Here is a 19,806-nt window from a genome sequence, read left to right as displayed (position 1 = left end):
GAATCGGATCAGACCCTCTTCGGACGCGCCGCTTGCTCATTCTGTCGGGGTCGAATACTGTTGAAGAGGAAGCGACGGTGGCCGCCGTGTGCTTCTCCGGCACATCAAATCTTGCAGCGGCAGGGGCAGCATTGCGCTCTGTGAGCTCTCGTGGTTGCGTTGCCGGTGAGATGTTTGCACCATTTGCTTGGGCAAAAACGCCTAGGCTTCGCAGAGCAAAAGCCTCTGACACAGATGCCAAGAGAACAAGCATAGCAAGAATGGCCAGGCGATCACAATGAACTCCCATTCTCCTCTAACTTCCAGTCTAGTGGCAGAAGGAAGTTGTAGTTTGTGTATGTATGATGATGTGCCTATCTGAACTCGAGACAACAATATGCAGGGTGAAAGCTCTATGTGTCTGTAGATATAGGGCTATGGTAGTGAAGGGTAAGAAGATTTTGGTCCAAAAGAGTAAAGCTCAAAGTGATAGACCCCAAGTGATCACTTTATACTACCAAGCCCATTGGAAGAAACAACAAGTACTTATCCTCCAAAGTGAAAGAAATTGCACTCTGCTAACGGAAGGCTATTTATGAAGATTCTGCTGAAAAGGAAAAATAATAATATGAAACTAGCCCGGGGAGGCCCATTTGTTTTGGTTTTTCTTACTTCTTGGGGATAGGTAACGAACCCCTGCAAGCCAAACTACTAAATGTAATGCTTTATGCTCCATCAGTAGGGTGTCATCTTTGTGTGTACACCTCCGAAGCTTCTCTTTCAAGCAAGAACACACTTCTCCATGCAAAACAGCGCAGGAGAACACATCTTGCTGTGCTTTATTTGAGAGGAGTTTCTTGTGCTGGAGCTGTTGCTTTATGCTCCTTTGCTCTTTCATCATTCTTGGCTTGTTCTGGGCTGTCTCCTTTTGCTGTGGATTTAGTGGGTCCTAAAGCAGTCCCCCGTTCAAAGATCCAAAGAGCAGTCACAACCAAAAGGATCCTACTAATCCAAGCAACATTCCTTCCTTTACTTTGTTCGGAACTTGGATAATAATTTACTTCATTTAACTTAATGCACACTTAAAAGGGTCATTCAGATACTTCAAAATATCAATGATTAGAGCACACATAATTGTATTTTGATTTGGGATATTGAGATTGTACCAGAATGTATGATGGGTTAGTTTATAGTTGAACTTGTGGTAGTATTAACAAAGAGAGTATAATGTATAGTGTTTGAGTCGAACACGTTGCAGCCTGGATATCCAAGAGGAACTGCTGCATTAGCCGAGAGCAACGGCTGAAAATAATACTATAAGGAAATCGAATGATTCATATGATGTGTCAATGTTGATAAGAGACAGGACGAGCCAAGTGTGTTAATTTTAGCATTTTTAGAAATCAAATTAATAAGTATAGTGCACATGTTGAATCATTGGAGGCGGACCTGGTCGAGGGACTTAGAGCAACTCTAGCAGTTACTGAGTCCGGCTCAACCGAACTCTGGGTCGTCTGGCGGGTGCGGCAGACCCCGGGTTTGCCGGAGAGTGAGGAGGCTCACCACGACGCGAGTACGGCCCAAGGGGGGCTCCAAGGCGCGGAGGCGTGAGTACGACCTCTGCTTGACGGAAATCCTAGCCCGACAAGCGGAGGTGGATCCCCAGGTCCACGCGTCGCGTGCGCGGCGAACTCGGGTGCGTCGGGAGTTGGAAGTTGGTGCGAAGAGCTCTGCCTCTACTTCTCGCTGTCTCATTCCGGCAGCCGTCGAGGAAGACAACACGAACGCGGCCTTCAACGAGGTTGTCGCGCCGTCCGAGAAGACGACGGAAGAGGAGGATGCTAGACGGGAGGCCGAGTTCGAGGAAGACCTCGTCGAGGCCATCCTCCGCTCCAGGTTAGATTGGTAATCCCCTCGACGAGACCTCGGTGGCGCCGGCAACAAGCCCCCTCCGTTTCTATGTAGGTTTAATTTATGTTTAAACTTGGATTAATTTGTGTATGTGAACTTGTCGGATGCAGTTCGTATGTATGAACTTGTCGGATCTTTATGTTTTAAGGCATTTCTACATAGAATTTGTTTTGCTTGACGAGATTCGACATGCGAATTTAGACAAGAATCCACGCCCGAAGATTTGTTTTCAAAAGTTTGGATTTCAGTTCGGTTTTTGTTCTAGACGACATTCTTCTGACCTGAATTCTGGAATTCAGCTCCTTCGCGGCCGCCGCCATCGAGCCCCCGAGCCCGAGCTACCGAGGCGCATCATCTTTGGACTTGGAGTTGGTGGATGCGACCTATCGTCAAAGGAGCCGAAGGCTATGAGGCAGCGAAAGGGATTGCGGCTCGCTGGGAAATGAAGTGGGTGGCGGCGGCGGTGGGGATTTTGGGATTGCAACGGAGCGGAGTTCGGAAATGGATCCGACCCCCCCACCCCCCGAACGGTACATATAGGGCAGAAACTCGGGTCAATTCGGTAATTTGAATTAGGCTTTCAGTTTGCGGGCCATTTTCGGTATCTGGTCTAGCCCATTTTTCGGCCAAAACTGAAAACACAGTTCGGATCGGTCACTTACAGTAACAGCTAGAGTTGCTCTTAAGGCGAACTTCACACAGACGGGACGGTCTACCGCGTGATTAGTTGAATCTTTTAGATATTTGTTATGTTTAGTACTTTCTCCGATCCATATTACTTGTCGCAGGGAGTAATATGTTTCACCTTTTCTTAGGAATAATAATCGTTTATCCACTTAAACGTGTTTCGTAACATTAGGGAAGGGGAATGACAACTTGTTTCGTTCGAGGGAATTAGAGAGAGGGAATGACAGTTTGAAGGTTGTGGCCAATTGAATCATTTGTTTGATTAGTGGGAATAGGAATTTAGGAGTTATTGGGTATGCGTGTAGATAAACCAATTCTGACCATTTTAATAACAGATGGGGAGGCAGAAAATAAAACATGCTTGTTTGCTAGAGATGATCTTGATCATTCATCAACCTATCTTATCCTCCCTATGCTTGCTTAGATGTATCATTAGGTTGTGCATAGGTTTAAAAGTTTTTTTTCCCCCTGTTGTAGCAACAAGTAACTCCTCTTAATAGTGCGACATACCTATGACTCAAAGTCGAAGAAGATTGCGCAAATTTAATCTTGCCGAGTCTTTTCCTCTTTTTGTATCATGGAGTCTCCATCCACTTTATAGTCACTTGCAGGTTTCATTAGTTCCCTAATTATGTTGTCAACTTCATCAAACCCAACTTAGAGCTTAAGATGTTTTTTCAGGTGTGGCCGTAGATCAATATATCATGGCGGTCTGATGACTATTTGCTACCGGAAGACACAATTGTGGAGGAGCCAACACAAATGATCCCTCGAGGAACCATTGCTACGTGAAGACGATGATTGATCATCAACAACTGTTTGGTGAGGCACAAGGCTGATGTGCAACAACAATGTGGATTTGTTTGTTCTTTTGTGAGTGCCCTATTGCAGTGGCTACGCTACATGTGTGTTGTGCTAGGAGATCCATATATCACGGGGAAAACTTAGAGTTGTGTGCCAAAGAGTTTTTTTTGTGGGTCGGACGTTGGGAGATGAGGATGTTAATTTTTGGAGGATGGTAACATGCATAGAGTTATACATGCTAGACTAATATGTCACAGGCTATGTTCGTGCTGGGCCAAACCGAACATAGCCCAAACAGTCGTACCATGTCGTGATGCTATCGTGCTAAATTATGAGGCCTAGCAAAGTGCAACCATACATGCCATGTCGGTATAGCCCATTTATTTTAGGTCAATTTGATATATGCCGCTATAATTTTGGCGAATTCGAAAAATGCCACTGCAATTCTTGTCTTTCAACCCACTAGAGTGACATTTTCTTCGATGAATTTACACAGACATATGTAGTGGCATTTTTCAAAAGATGAGAACTAAAGCAACATTTTTCGAATTCGCCAAAATTGTACTGGCATATGTCAAATTAATCCATTTATTTTCATGTTATACCGCCGTACCGGTTGTCTAAGTCATCATGTTCAATCGATGAAAAGCGAAGAAAACCTTCGAAGACAATTCTTTGTGCGACTAAAACAGTAATGGTTACACAAAAGATACAATTTCATCTCTAAAAACTAATACAGAATAATACAATTTCATACTTAAACCTATATATATCTAAATTACACAAACATAACCTGTTTGTGATTGACCCAAGCTGCAAACAGTACAGCCTACGGCCGAACTCAACAAGATAGTACACGCCCCCCAATTGTTAGGGTTAGGGTTTTAGAAAACCCCTCCGTGTCAGATCCAACGGCTCCGCTCACCCCAAATTGTCTAAATACTGAGCCGACACGTATCTCTGCGCCGGCCACTATAAAAGTCGCGCAGCTCCACATTGTTTCTCCCCCGCTCCGCCTCCCTCCGCTGCCCGCTCCTAACAAACGCACACTCCCTCTTGCTCCCGCGGCGCAGGTCGGAAGCTAAAACCCTAGAGACGCAGCTATGACGGCGCCAGCGGACAAGGGGAAGAAGGCCAAGACCGATGTCGACGGCGGCGAGGAGAACGAGCAGATCGACGGCGAGCTCGTCCTCTCCATCGAGAGGCTCCAGGAGATCCAGGACGAGCTCGAGAAGGTGAGCCTCGCCTCTGCTCCTCTCTCGAGTTCGCGATCTATTGTTAGTACGTCGTGACGATTTAGGGATGTCCGGACAGCTCGATTTCGCAGTGGCTTAGGGGATTTGGAGCCGGTTGCTGTGTCAAATTTGTCAGCAATTTACTGGAGGGGTGTTGGCGATTGGGGTTTGGTAGAATTGTCCGTTCCTTTTAGCCGTGGCTATGCGGGAACACTGCGGGTGTCGAACATAATAGTTGTTCAAAAGGATATTGGCGAATTATGTTAGCATATTATAGCCTCTGTGGATTGGCACTGAATTTCAAGTGCTTGCGGTCTGTGCTATATAGACTGATGCACCAGTGAACTTCAGACAAGTGACAAATCTCGGGTGCCAATTTAAGTTCAAAGTAAGCATGTAGACCCGACATGGTTCTGTTACTACCTACTAACATGCTAAATTATTTAAATAAGAATTTGAATTTGAGGACAACTCAAATAACTTGATTTTAAGTCAGTGCAATTTGCAACTGAAGTTCCCCTATGGAACTAAATATTAATTATGGAAAACTGGAAACAATTCAGGGTTTGTTTCTCTTCATGCTGGAACTGGATTTTGACCAGCTTAACCGCTGGAGCTGGTAGTAAACTGTTTGAAACCTCGTTTCGAAAATTTGAATCTATGTCATCTGTTACTGGTAACTGCTCGAGTTTAAAATCTGCATCGTTTGCTATCTTTGATGCGGACAAAATACAGAAATTGTGAACTGGTGGTACTGCATGTGCAGGTGTTCTATTTGCTTCCCCTGTCCAGTCCATTCCACCAATTATTCCTTGACAAGTTTGTGTTATTCCATTTGTTTGGTCGCAAGAAACTGACTCTGGTAAAATGTATAGCAAATTTTGTAATGAAATTTTGATGTTGAATTTGATATAAACAATCTGGTTCATAATCTCCTGTGCTAGGGTAGGTTATCAGGTTCCCCATTTTCTTTTGTAGTACTTTTTTTATGATTGGTATTGACTGTCTGATCACCATGAATTCCTCAATATAGTTACATACCAATGTACTTGAACCCAGTTTCATTATTTGGGTGGAAAGGTATTCTTAGCCTTGTTTGCTGTATTATCATTGCTACTAATGTGTATCTCCCAAAGCTATTAGGAAGAGTTGTAACCCACATTTTTAAAAACTGATGCGGTTATTTTGTGTTTCTGGAGGTGGTTCATCATTTGAAACCTAGTGCTTACATGCTCTTATTCAAAGCTGTCTATCGTCATGCTCATGTTAATTTCATCCAATGTTCACAGGTTAATGAGGAAGCAAGTGATAAAGTTTTGGAGGTCGAACAGAAGTACAGTGAGATCCGCAGACCTGTCTATCTTCGAAGGTGTGACATCATCAAACAAATCCCTGACTTTTGGTTGACAGCGGTATGTAAACTACTCTATTATGCAAAAGGAGGCATGTTTGCTTGTTCAAGTGTTGATCTACATGTTTACATTCTGATGTATTGTGTGCTGTTTGCAGTTTCTAAGCCATCCTCTTCTCAGTGAGCTTTTGACTGAAGAGGATCAAAAGGTATCTTATTTAGTATAAAATTGATTTCTGCACTAGTTGAAAATTCGTACAAGCATATGCATGGGATAAGAAACAATGCTTAAATTATTTGCAACAGTTTTCTGTTTTTTATAAATAAATCTATGTAGCTTCTCATTTTATCTTATTATAGATGTTCAAGTACTTGGACTCAGTTGATGTGGATGATTCTAAAGATGTCAAGTCAGGCTACTCCATTACTCTTGTAAGTATCTTTCCTCTTGTGAATCAAACTTGATGGTGTCTTCATTGCATCACTTGTGCTTAGGGTGAAATCAAATACTGCATATAATAAGACCAAATTTTAAAATGTGGTATTCCATAATGGCATAGCCTGTTTACTTAAGTGAACTAGTGAAGAATGGCTTTGGTCAAGACCCAAGTGAAACATTAAACGTCTCATCTTCGTATTCATTATCTTCTTTTTGTTTTGGACTGGCAGAACTTCTCCGAGAATCCGTACTTTGAAGACAGAAAGCTTACAAAGACATATGCCTTTGCTGATGATGGAACAACAGCAATAAACGCCACTTCCATTAAGTGGAAGGAAGGAATGGTATTTTAATCTCTATAAGCTATATTTCAGTACTGGTTTGTGTTGTAAAAAATCGAATGCCTTCCTTTCCTAACTTTACTTTATGCACCTAGGAAATTGCAAATGGAAATGCGATTAAGAAGAAAGGAAGCAAGCGACCATTGGTTGAAGAAAGGTTAGTTGCTTCTCTTGCCTTTGCCAGGGTAGTTGCAAATGGATGATGATGATGTTGTTGTTTGTAGTCATTTGGTTGATGCTGTCTTGTTGCATGTTTATGACATGGTTGAAACAGCACTGAATGATTAATATTGTTGCTCATCTCAAGATCAATATTCACTTTTCTCATGCATGATGATTTACCTTTTATTATGTAATCCCTCTGATCCTAAATTTTTGACTCAAATTTGCCCAAATATGGATGTATCTATTCTTAAAAAGCGTCTAAATACATGTAATATTTCGACAACAATTTAGGAACGGAGGGAGTACATCCTACACCAATTTGTGAAAAGCCAATGCAACTCTGTGCTACTCTGTTTGATCCCTGCTACTGAATTCATTAGCAATTGCACAAGATCTTCAGAAAATAGGAAATGTGCTATGTGCCCATGCTGTTCAGCTCACATTGATACTATAAAAGTGAATAAAAATGCTGGGAATCATGATAAGTACATGTGAACATACTGCACTTCGATGTAGCTTAGGGCTGTTAAAAAATGTTTTGCCTCAAAACGTGCAAACCGTATTAAACATTGTCTTTGAACTACCACTGCTACTTGTTGCATGCAACAAAGGAAGTTGAAATAACATGCTACGGCCGACTTTAGCAGGGTTGGAATCAGCCCAATTTTAAACACCCCTAGCATAGCTTTTGACTTGACTGTTTATCTTCTTGCATCCGCGTTAAGCCTTCCTGCTGCTTTGTTTCAATAGTGTTCATCCCATCATTTGTGTGGAATCACCAAATTAATGCCATGTTAGGAGTGCTGGAACATTGCATCAAGTTATAATATTGCCAACTACTCTTGTACTGCTATTGCCGTCCTGTGTTAAGTGGTTCCTTTCTGTGGTCATAGACGGTGTAGTCATTTAGAAGGGAATCCAGTATACATTTTATTCTGCTGTATTTTTTATGATTTACTCGGCATGAATACAACTTATGTTAAACAACACTGCCTGGTGTAAGCCTTGTTACATGTCTTTTTTAAGGCTTCCAAAACCTTTAAAAAGCTTGTCTTCTGTTTTTCTTGCAGTTTCTTCACCTGGTTTACTGATACGGAGCACAAGAGTCTTGCTGATGGGGTGCAAGATGAGGTAACAGAATTTATGTGGCTCGTCTGGCTTTTTTACAGAACTTTTAGTGATTTATTTAGCAGTTTGGTTGACAACATAGGTTATGAGCTCTTTGGTCTACCAGGAGTATTTTCTTTTAATTCCTTGTGGGAGTGGTTTACGAGATTTCAAATGTGCAGGTTGCAGAGATCATCAAAGAAGATTTGTGGCCCAACCCGTTGAAATATTTCAACAATGTTAGTATTCTATTGAAGTAATTTGATGCATCGTTTTATTTTGTATCCCTATATCTGGTCCTTAAAGATCTCTCATTGCAGGAGGTTGAAGAGTTCGAAGGAGATGATGAGGATGAAGAGGTAAGCTATACCTTTTCAGTGTTGTTTATCTTTGCGTTAATTTGATCTGTGAAAGACTATTGACAAAACTGTCAAAACATGCAAGAACATGTTCATATATCTTATCTTTTCAAGATTTTGTTTATCTTCACATTAAATTGATCTGTGAATGAATATTAATAATAAAAGTGTCAAAACATGCAAGTACATGTTCATTGTATGGTAAAGCAACTAGAGTGAGTTCTGTTGAATAGTTCTTTCATCTTTGATGGTTACCTTATTGCTTGTTTTTGTCTGCAGGGATCTGATGGCGAGGATGGTGAAGATGAGGAGGATGAGGAGAACTGAGCCTTTTAGTTCGATTTCGTGGTCCTGATGAACCGTTGTCTGCAGTTTCTGGAGGCTGTAGCTCTGAAGGGCGAAGTCATGTGACCCTTTGAGATTGTTTCTCTTTTTTTTTTGGTGCTTGACTTAGCTGGAAACTTACCTGTAGGAACTGTTTAATGTCTTATGAAGTGCTGTCGTATTTTCGACCTAAAGGAGACCTCTATATCATAATCTGGCTATATCTATGAGGACAATTTGACCTGCTCTTGTTTGCAATCTTCTGCCGTTTGGTCTGTCAACCGATTATTCGTATGCTACGAACTTTGATTCGTCTATTCGTCTAAGAGGTTGTACGCACCGCATCAGCCTCTGCATCATTCTCTGCGTTCTCTTTCCGATGGAACCCGGGGATGCGGCCCATCCATTGGTGTGTGTCAGAAATACTGCCACCTGCCACGAGCTGCTATGAATAATGTTGATCCGATGCAGTGGATAACGATCGCACGGGAAAAGGACATCGGTTCGAAGTAGAAGGTAGGTCCGGCCGTAGGACTTCCAGGCGAGGTCGCTCATCTGCGCCTACCCTACCTACCTACGTATTCGGCTGGAGGCATCCGAGGAAGACGAGATGCATCATCGCATTGGACTGCTCGAGGAGATCAGTTTCAACACACGTCTCGGCGTGTTGTCGTGAGTCTCACCAGGCTTACTCACGATCAATCTCACTATCAGGGAAGGTGATTGTCTCTGCAGGCAGAATTCGCCTGGACGGTGCAATTTCACGCAGAATTCGCTTGGACGGTGCAGTTTCCACTCGACTGTGGCTACATGTTTCCTGATACATCATCTTAGTTATGAAGATAAAAGGTTGGAGGAGCAATAATCGCAGCACAACGGCACACATTGAGAGCGGCAAATCATGGATTGCATATCGTCGACCTACCATCTTTTGTTGAACTGTCAAATCCTGATCAATTGCAGTATGACGTAAGTTTGACCAGCTGAAAGATTTAATGCTACTACTCCTACTTACAGGAAATAGGGTGCGTGTAGGTCATCTCTACCGACTTTGCAAATCGGATAAGGTCACCTCAAATGTTCGGCAAGCTCGCCCTCCTAGACAGACACAAACCATCCCGTTTCGCGTCCCTGCCTTCGGGCCATCTCTTCCAGGTGCACCAAGAGACCTGTATTTTTACCGCCCTCCCCCCGAAAACCGGACCGGGCACAAATTACCAGTTTAACTAACAGAATAAGCAGATTCGAAACTTACATCTGAGGGTGCTCAAGATAACTAACACAAGATAGATAAACAGATGATGCAAAGCTATGGATTAAATTTACATCCGCAAAAGAATCAAAATCAGTTTGTACTTTCCGTTTTGATTAGGCGAGTGCAGTTAAGTTCGGTATCGATATAATACTATATGGATACAATGGAAGAGAATATCCAGGCAATTCAGATGATCATATCCACGTTTAAAAAAAGCATGATTCGCACCCCTCCTGAACCTGATTCCTCCAAAAATGTCCTACCTACCTACCCGGATAATGAGGGGAGAAAAGATTATATCTCGTACGGAGTATTTGTCTCGGTCCTCAAGAAATCCCGTGACACTAAAAAAAGACTACTCTGCCGTGTTCTTTTTTTCTAAGGCCTGCAGCTACATACTAGTCGCGATGAGATCTATTGCTAAGAGCTTCTCAAATCTAAAAAAAGAAATAAAGAAATAATCTAAAAAATAGTCGCCAGGTGGTTCTCAAATCTCAGTGAGATGAATGAATCGATAACGAAATAATCTAAAAAGTACATTACTTCCTTCGGTTCACAATAAGTTTCGCTGATTTGATACACTCTATCTAAAAAAAAATCTTATTTGAAACACTCTATCTAGAAAAAAAAATCATATTTGATACTCTATCTAAAAAAATCTTATTTGACACATTCTATCGAAACGAAATAATATTTTAATACTCGAAATTAAATTTTAATAAAATTTTGTTACTCCTAGTACTAGAAACAAAAAATATTATTGGATACACACTATCTAAAAAAAATCTTATTTTATACACTCTTATCTAAAAATATATTGTTTGATACATTCTATCTAAAATAAATATGATTTCAATACTCGAAATTAATTTTTAATAAATTTTTGTTCTCCTAGTACTAGAAACTCATGCTGGCGACTTGTCAAAAAACAAAAAAACTCATGCTGACGACTTGGCGAGTCCAGGGCCACAGTTGCGCATAGCTGCATTACAGCCAGCTCAACAGTAAAAAAATATTATTTGACACATCCTATCGAAAAGAAATATTATTTCAATACTAGAAATTAAATTTATTTCCTCCATCCAACAAAAGATGTCTTAAGTTTGTCAAAATTTTGATGTATCTAGACATGACTTAGTGTATAGATGCATCCAAATTTAGTTAAAGTTGAGACGTCCTTTGTTGAACGGAGAAAGTAATAAATTTTTGTTACTCCTAGTACTAGAAACCAAAAATATTATTGGATACACACTATCTAAAAAATCTTATGTTATACACTATTATCTAAAAAGTATTATTGGATACAGACGATCTAAAAAATATTATTTTATACACTCTTATCTAAAAAAATCTTATTTGATACATTCTATCTAGAATAAATATTATTTCAATACTCGAAATTAATTTTTATAAATTCTTGTTACTCCTAGTACTACTAGAAACTCATGCTAGCGACTTGGCGAGTCCCCAGGGCCACAGTTACGCATAGCCGCATACAGCCAGCCCAACAGTAAAAAGGATTATACACATTCAGGGTAAATCATATGTCGTCCAGCAGCAGGACCGGCTTTTTAACGTGTTGTGAAAACAAATCAGTGGATAAGGCCAACTCATACATACGCGACTGGCATGGCACGATAGTCAAGGACCGTAATTAATTTCCATGTATACATACCCTTCTCCCAGCTTCTCAATACTCCTTGATCAAGAAAGAAATTAAAGATAGGATAGCCTGACTGCCTGAGCTTCTAAACGGATAAAACCAATCTCCGTCCAAGGAAAACGCGTGGATAAAACGAGAGCGGGGCTGTGTCTCTGCCGGTGGGCCACACGGCATTACCCACCCTCCACGGGATTTGGCCCGTGGCCTCTTTAAAACCCCCCCTTGAACCTTGGGGTTTGCTCGCCCATCCCATCTCTCCTTCTCTTTCTTTCCTCCTCGCGCTGCGAAACCGCCGCGTATTTGTTTCTCCGTCGTCCATAGCTGAGACCTTGTCCATGGAGGAAGGCCGGAGTGACCTCAAGGAGGCCAGCAAGGTCGAGTTGGCCTTCTCCTTGCAGAAGGCCCGCGAGATCGAGGGCGGAAACGGCAATGTCGTCGATGGCCGGAAGAAGTTCTTGGGCCTCCTCAAGCTCTTCTTCGCATGCATGGTCTCCGGCGGCATCCAGTACGGCTGGGCGCTGCAGCTGTCCCTCCTCTCGCCCTACTCCCAGGTATGTATACATGACGCCTGGCTCTTCTTTCTCTTCTCCCCCTTTCGATCTCTCCGCTTGAGCTTGGTTCATGTCAATTTGTCTCGTAATGCTTGATCTTTTCGGTCGCAGACTCTTGGGATTCCCCACCAGTATGTTTCCCTCACTTGGATCTGCGGACCTGTAGCTGGATTTGTGGTGAGTATTTAGCACACAATTGATTTCATCCCCTTTTACCTTCTTCCTTTTTTTACCCCTTCGTTTATTTTGTTTCCTTTTGTTGCTGGACGATCGATCCACCCAGTAAAATCGATCTGGATATACCACTCTCCGGTAGATGAATTATTTTTTCCACATCTATCCGTCTAGTTAATGAGACGTTGAACGTTTTGGAATCTATAAACATTCATGCATGCCCCAACAAGGCCTGGGTTGCAAAAAACAGCAAAAAGGATTAATGTGCTAGCTGCTACTAATTGATTCATCCGGCAGGTACAACCCATCGTCGGTTACTACAGCGACCGGTGCACTGCGAGGATTGGCCGCAGGAGGCCCTTCATCCTCGTCGGATGCATCATCATCTGCATCTCGGTACGTCGATTCGTGTCAAATTCGATCTGCCACCGACCCCTTTCCTTCTTCTTCTTCTTCTTCTAACGCTCAATTTGACTCGTCAGGTTATGCTCATCGGCTTCTCCGCTGACATTGGGCGGCGGCTAGGCGACACAAAGGAGCACTGCAGGTCCGCGTCATCTTTGACTCGTCTAGTGTACTTGTCTAGTTGACGGCTTTGACCCGTGTTCTTTTTTTTTTCGTTTTGGTCGAGGTCTCTGTCCTTTTGTTTTGGAAGGCGAAAATAAATAAATCTGTTTGTTTGTGTTTGCTGCAGCTCGACCACGGGCCCTCGCTGGGCCGCTGCTGCCGTGTACATTGTCGGCTTCTGGTTCCTGGACTTCGCCAACAACACTGTGCAGGGGCCGGCTCGTGCTATGATGGCGGACCTATCAGCCGGAAACTACGGCCCCAACGTGGGTCAGGCCATCTTCTGCTTGTGGATGGCTATCGGCAACATCCTCGGCTACACGGCCGGCGCCAACGGCAAATGGCACCAGTACGTCCAACAATTTACCTCTCTGTCTTTGTTTTCTTGGTTGGGTCTTTCTTTTCTTTGTTGACTACTGACTGGCCGACTCATGTTATGTTTGGTTGTACTAGTACGTTCCCTTGGCTGAAAACTGCGGCGTGCTGCGAAGCTTGCGCAAATCTGAAGGGAGCCTTTCTCACTGCTGTGGTACTACATACTACTCTGATAGCCTTTCAAATGTATGACGGTGCTTTTTATTTACCACTGCTTAACAAATCTGGTTGTTCGCTTCGTACGTGTTTCTCAGGTCCTCATTATCATCAGCATGGCGGTGACGTTGGTCATCGCCGACGAGAAGCAGCTCGACAAGGACGCCGTGGAAGCCGCCTCCGGCCGCGGGTGCATCTCCGCCTTCGGTGACCTCTTCCGGAGCCTCAGGAACCTGCCTCCCAACATGTACAAAGTGCTGGCCGTCACAGCCGTCACCTGGGTGCGTCCAGTTCAAAAAAACAATTAATCTGATCTTGTAGCAGTCAAAAAAGAATTAATCTGTGTGGACATTGTTTGCGTTTTCCATTGCAGCTCTCGTGGTTCCCTTTCATCCAGTACGACACCGACTGGATGGGCCGGGAGATTTACCACGGTGTCCCACAAGGGCCCAAGGCGGCCCAGTACGACGCCGGCGTGCGCGAGGGCGCCATCGGCCTGCTCCTCTGCTCCGTCGCCCTCGGTGTCACCTCGTTCCTCATCCCCAAGCTCTGCCGCACGCTCACGTCCAAGGTCGTCTGGTCCATCAGCAACTTCCTCGTCTTCGTCGTCATGACGTTGATGGTGGTCCTCAGCCTGATCTCCACCAAGGGGTACAACGCGTCCCTCACCGCTAACCTTACCGGGCCGGACCCAAAGATCAGGGCCGCCGCGCTCACCCTCTTCGCGGTCATCGGCATCCCACAGGCTGTGAGTACTTAATTGACACCGCACCTTGGCGTTACGGGTTCCTACTGTTTGATCCGGTTAATTTGCATGTGTGCTCACTGTTTTTCTTGTCTTGCAGGTGCTGTTCAGCGTTCCATGGGCCGTTGCTTCTGAGGTTGTCGCTAACGAGGACGGTGGCCAAGGCCTCGCCATTGGTGTCCTCAACATTGCAATCGTCGTGCCACAGGTAAATAATAAACCTGGTCGTATCACACTTTCTTGAACTGGGCCGCCTTGGGCCCTTGGTCTTGAAATAACGATTTGCTTCATTTTTTGTTCGATGCCAGCTGGTAATCGCACTCACTGCCGGCCCAATCGACAAGGCCTTCGGGAAGGACAACACGCCGGCATTCGGCATCGGCGGCGCATTTGCATTCATCTGCACGGTCCTCGCGCTCGTCTGGCTTCCTAAGACGAGAGGCACATCCAACGCTGCTGTCATGGCCGGCGGGCACTGATCCCGCTCAACGTATGCTCCTCAAGACCGCCGACAAATTCATGTCCTACTTTGTTGATATGTCAGGACTGAAGATCGAGGAGGTCGTCGTGTTTCTATTTTTTATTATCTTCCCCGCAGTTTCTTTTCTTTCAGTGTTTGAGGCTGCAGCGGTAGAGGACAAGAGAGGTGTTCCTGGTCGCCATGTTTTAGCTCATCAGGAAACCTCCAGTAATATGAACATTGGTTCCCTCTGCTGCCAAGCCTGCGACGGCCAGCAGCTTATGATTCAAATTCATTTGCGTCTCTTGGAGACTATCCTGCCCGAACGAGTTAAATTTGTCCGCTTTTCTTGTTTTGTTGCTACCGAACAAAGGAGACTGTCATTTTTCGTACAAGGAAATAATCAATAATCACTTTGCTCTCTTTTCAGATGTGCAAAATCTTAAATCGTTTTATCAGTACTACTTGGACCTATTAATGATCAGATAAACACATTTAAATTGTCTTTCTAGGAACTCTTCCAGAATGTCGCGTCTGTTTACAGAACCAAACAGTTTTGAGCAGGCTAGGAAAGCAGGTGTCCGTTTCAAGTTTCAACTGGGAGACTCTGGTAGCTAGACAAGCAATCTCCATATCATGTCAAAAAGTTAAAAAAAATACTATCTTCGTCAGTATCTGTCGCCAGTGGTCAGCTGGTAGTGCAGCACAGTCAAATGTAGACCTCTTTAACCGAAACAAAACCCATGTGTCGAACAGGTAAAGCAGTTAGGTTCCCTTTTTAAGCTCGGCAACAGGTTGCAGTTTCAACTTTGAAGCCCTGCGCCTGGTACGTACAAACAGAACTAGTAATTGGACGGTATATATATGTGTGTATGTCTTCTCCTAGTAATTAAGCGTACAGTTTTTCAGGGCGAAGGCTATGACGGCTCTCAAAGTAGCTTACTGCGGTACCTCATTTAGGAGGATGTCCTCTACTTAATTGAACGGCAGAGCTCTCATTTTCCTCAAAAAATTTAGGTGGATGTCTAGAGCCGGTCTAGGGCGTGTTCTACCGATCTGGTAAATTAGACTTTTGCCACTATCTTTTTTTTTGTTCCTTCCTCTCCGACGGGGACCTCTTCCTTTTCCTTTCCTTCTTTCCTCTCTCTCCGGCAGGGACCCTTTATAATCCAATATGACCTAAAAATACTACTAAACACAAAATAAAAAAATAATGGGATCACTAAAAAGCAGTCGCACATGACCAATCTTGCAATTGTATTATCAAAGTTGTGCAATTAGAGCAAAATAAGAGTGCAATTTATACAAATTCCACTAGTGTTGTACGGAGTATGAAAAATAGAATCAATGAGATTACGTCATAGATGTGTGCGATTAATTCAAAACATGTGTGCAGTTCAATATAGAACCATGAGAGTGAAAGTTGCCTCGCTAAAGCAGCCTCGTTTTTTGTTAAAAAAAACAGAACTACAACAGCACTGGCCCCGATGCTTCAGCGATTCTCTCAGAGACAGACAGAAATAGTGGGTCACGCACGCACAAATCTCCCACTGTTCAATGGATCTAATGGCTCCAAAATCGACTGATTTTTTTTACAAAAATACCTACACTAACGAAACTGTAAAAGTTAAAAACTTTTTATATTTGGGAACGGAGACGGTACTGGTACATGATCATTGCTCGAACTTATTATCCGTTATCGATGGCTCGAGGTCGATCTAGCCATCCAAGCCCGGTTCACAGGTTATCTGTGTCGACGGCAATCCAGCTGCATGGTCAACGACGACTTTTCTTGGCTACGTACTAGCTAGCTACAGAGAACTAGAAGGAGAACTTGAACAGCATGTGGTGACTGTACACCTGCCCTGGCCTGACGATCTGCGACGGGAAGTTGGGATGGTTCACGGCGTCCGGGAACCCCTGCGTCTCCAGGCACAGCGCGCCGTACCGCGCGTACACCTGGCCGCCCTTGCCCCTGACCCCGCTCAGCCCGTTGCCCGTGTAGAACTGCACCCCGGGCTGGTCCGCCCACAGCTCCATCGCCCTCCCCGACGCGCCGTCCCGGACGACCGCCACCCGCCGCATCCCGCCGAGCTCACTGGCCGCGCCGTCGACCGCGTAGTTGGTGTCGAACCCCGCGACGCTGCCGCCGTGGTACCGGCGGAGGAGCGCGGCCATGCGCGAGCCCACGGAGGCCGGGCGGCGGAAGTCGTAGGGCGTGCCGGCCACGGGCGCGAGCGCCCCCGTCGGGATGAGCGTGGCGGCGTCCGCGGGCGTGTACCGGGAGGCGAAGAGGCGAAGCTCCTCGCCCAGGATGCTTTTTGCGCCGCTGCCGTGGCCGCCGAGGTTCCAGTAGGCGTGGTGCGCCAGGTTCACCGGGGTGGCCTTGCTCAGCGCCGTCGCGTTCATGCGCACGCTCAGCGCGTGCGGGCCTGAGATCTCGTACGTCACGTACACGTCCAGGTCGCCGGGAAACCCTGTTTGCTCAAAGTTGTTCAGCTACGCCGTTACAGTGCAGGTATGATAAAACTCCGTAGTACTAACAATTACTCTCTCCGTTTCATAATTCTTGTCGAAATATTACATGTATCTCGACACTTTTTATGAGTAGATACTGTATATTTATTTTTCGGCAAATTTGAGATAAAAATTATGAAACGGAAGGAAAAGGAATAGCATGTACTCCCTCCGATGTACTAGATCGATCGTTACGTCCGCGTTAATATTCGTGCTAAATAATATACGTCCTATAAAAAAAACCGGAGGGAGTACCAAACGGAGGAAGCAACTCTTAAACCACTCTAGCACAAAACCATATATAAACCATGTGTTCCATACAAATCATACACCATATTTTTTAGCCCAAACTATGCGCATAAAACAGTTTTCATTTTCTAAATTTAAGCGTTACTATGTGGATATACTCCCTCTGTTTCTTAAATTAGGGTGTATAATGTTTTTTTGACCGAGTCTTTGACCAAGATTTAGTCTATTAATATATATTTTTTGTGAAATAAAATTAATATCATTGGATTCATATTCAAAAGTACTCTCTCCGTTCCGCATTAAGTGACTCAAATTTGTCCAAATATAGATGTGTCTATATCCAAAAAAACATCTAGATACATGTAATATTTCGTCACTTAATATGTGACGGAGGGAGTACTTGTTTATGATTATGATTTATATCGCATAAGTCACACGTTGATGGAGTAATCTTTGATCAAAGCTCGCTGAAACAACATAGGCCTTAATTTGAGGAACAAAGGGAGTATTACATAAACGAATGTTTGATGTGTTATGGTAATGTTTTGTCTACAAAGAAATTCAAGTTAAAACTATCTCTTATGGAATTGAAACGGTTTGAATTTAAAATTCGTTCGAAATTTTTTGGGCAGTAACTGAGTAGTATTTTTGGGCATCCATGGTAGATGCAAATACCAGTTGGGAGGGGTGATGAGTGATGACATGGGACAAGAACTTGCTTTTAAAACATAACTCTTGTGACAACCCACATGCTAGTGTTACTGACAAGTGGAAACGGGGAGGGATGACGAGATTGGTAATATTTGAAATAGACTCGTTGCCTCGCAAGTCACAAACCACGGTTCTGACTTCTGAGGTCTTCTTTTTCCCATTTAAAATGTGTGTTTGTGCCGCGTGCACGGGAAGATGATATAGGCTTTCCTATAAGTGGTACATGCCAGCTGACCAGCATGTTTCGGGCAAGGCAAACTCCGATGTTGCCCACTACTGGTGCTCACGCACGGGGGGAAACATATTTTCCCCAACGTGACAACACTGGACCACGCAGGATTCCGCGGGCAACACAAGTGCCAATGTTCTTCACCGCAAAGAGTGGGGACATGGATGTGCTGTAGCGTTAGCTATCCTTGCACACATATACTTGGTCGAGCACTCATTACAGAAAGACAGAAAGAAAGGGATAATCAAGCACTTGTTCACATCAGAAAATTGTAAAGACAAGTCAAAATTAAGCGGTTGCTGCATTTCTCAATGAGTTGGGAGCCGTCTTTGCGCCAAATTCCTCACCTTGCTCTCCGTCGAAGCTACGATAGAACAGAGTGATGAACGGGTAGTCGCCACCGTCGACGTGCTCCTTCACCGTCCATACGACCTTGCTGAATCCCCGGTGGCCACCTGTGCAACAACAGGAAGAAAGATGGTCGAAGAAAGCTCGCGGCAGAGCCTGTCACGCAACGCAAACGGTGGGGAATCAGTAAAAATTCTGTGATGCATGCATGCATACATACCGTGGAGCGTGTTGTTGCCATCGTTGGGGAACAATCGGTGGGCTTTCCCGTCCAGGGTGAACCGGGCGTCGGCGATCCGGTTGGCCACGCGGCCGATCAGCCCTCCGAAGTAGGCACTGCCGTTCTGTATACGCGCCACATGCAAGCAGAACACGATTTCAGGCCAAAATAGCACGCGCGGGTGTCCGAAACTGTTGGGGAGAACAGAGTTTGCATTGCATGATACCACATGCAGAGAAGAACAGATGCATGCCATGCGAGAACAAAACGCTAAAATAAAGCCGAGGGGGCGCATGATCTTACAACATATTCAGCAACGGTATCATAGCCCAGGACAACATCCGCCAAGTTGCCTACAATGAAACGTGACTGAGAGTTTTTGCGATATGCAGTACTATAGAAATGAGTCAATGACAAACCAGAACAAAAAAAAAACTCTGGAAAGGAAGAAGAACTGAAGAAGCATCAGTACCTCTGGAGTCGGGAAGGATGACGGACATGAGAGTAGCCCCCCAGTTAGTGACCTTGATGGAGAAATCCCCCTTCTTGAGTTCATAGACCCCGACCATCTTCCTCTTCTCTCCCGCCGCGTCGGTGCCGCCGCCGGACAGGGCAAGCGCCACGAGGCACCAGGCAAGAACAAAACGCAGTAGATGTAGGGTTCTCGCCATTTTCGTTCAGAAGTCCACACAGCTAAACGATGTATGCCAACTTTGCTAGAAGAGCTCGGCGCAAAGACGGGGAGAGACCCAGGAGCTCCACTACTGCTCGCTGCTTATACAGATCGATAAGATATAAAGTGACCTTTTTCTTGGTACGTGTGGTGATCCCCCCCCCCCCTGATACATCGAATGCTCGGTCAGAGCTTACGATGAATTGCACCT

The 19,806-nt window shown here is 44.4% G+C and overlaps 3 protein-coding genes across 3 annotated transcripts; 2 read left to right on the top strand and 1 right to left on the bottom strand.

The window, feature by feature from the left end:
* Positions 1-4,370: 4,370 nt before the first annotated feature.
* On the top strand, positions 4,371-8,952 carry LOC100836889 (NAP1-related protein 2). Its single transcript, XM_003575168.3, has 10 exons — positions 4,371-4,616; positions 5,906-6,028; positions 6,126-6,176; positions 6,328-6,399; positions 6,637-6,750; positions 6,843-6,904; positions 7,983-8,043; positions 8,202-8,258; positions 8,340-8,378; positions 8,658-8,952. Exons 1-10 carry the CDS (start codon positions 4,485-4,487, stop codon positions 8,703-8,705), a joined length of 759 nt encoding a protein of 252 aa, XP_003575216.1. The 5' UTR covers positions 4,371-4,484; the 3' UTR covers positions 8,706-8,952.
* A 2,908-nt stretch (positions 8,953-11,860) lies between these two features.
* On the top strand, positions 11,861-15,071 carry LOC100836174 (sucrose transport protein SUT5). Its single transcript, XM_003575166.3, has 10 exons — positions 11,861-12,171; positions 12,283-12,348; positions 12,643-12,741; positions 12,828-12,892; positions 13,040-13,261; positions 13,366-13,441; positions 13,542-13,724; positions 13,817-14,191; positions 14,289-14,396; positions 14,497-15,071. The coding sequence occupies exons 1-10, from the start codon at positions 11,956-11,958 to the stop codon at positions 14,665-14,667; spliced, it is 1,581 nt and encodes a 526-aa protein (XP_003575214.1). The 5' UTR covers positions 11,861-11,955; the 3' UTR covers positions 14,668-15,071.
* Positions 15,072-16,116: 1,045 nt separating this feature from the next.
* Positions 16,117-19,691, bottom strand: LOC100837503 (aldose 1-epimerase). Its single transcript, XM_003575170.4, has 5 exons — positions 19,395-19,691; positions 19,226-19,275; positions 18,923-19,046; positions 18,702-18,809; positions 16,117-17,125 (listed from the first exon to the last, which is right to left on the bottom strand). Exons 1-5 carry the CDS (start codon positions 19,591-19,593, stop codon positions 16,470-16,472), a joined length of 1,137 nt encoding a protein of 378 aa, XP_003575218.1. The 5' UTR covers positions 19,594-19,691; the 3' UTR covers positions 16,117-16,469.
* Between the last annotated feature and the right edge of the window lie 115 nt (positions 19,692-19,806).

This window comes from Brachypodium distachyon, chromosome 3 (assembly GCF_000005505.3).
Source record: "Brachypodium distachyon strain Bd21 chromosome 3, Brachypodium_distachyon_v3.0, whole genome shotgun sequence".
NCBI lineage: Eukaryota > Viridiplantae > Streptophyta > Magnoliopsida > Poales > Poaceae > Brachypodium > Brachypodium distachyon.
The sequence above is the reverse complement of the archived record's forward strand: the minus strand, read 5'-3'. Positions and strand labels throughout refer to the sequence as shown.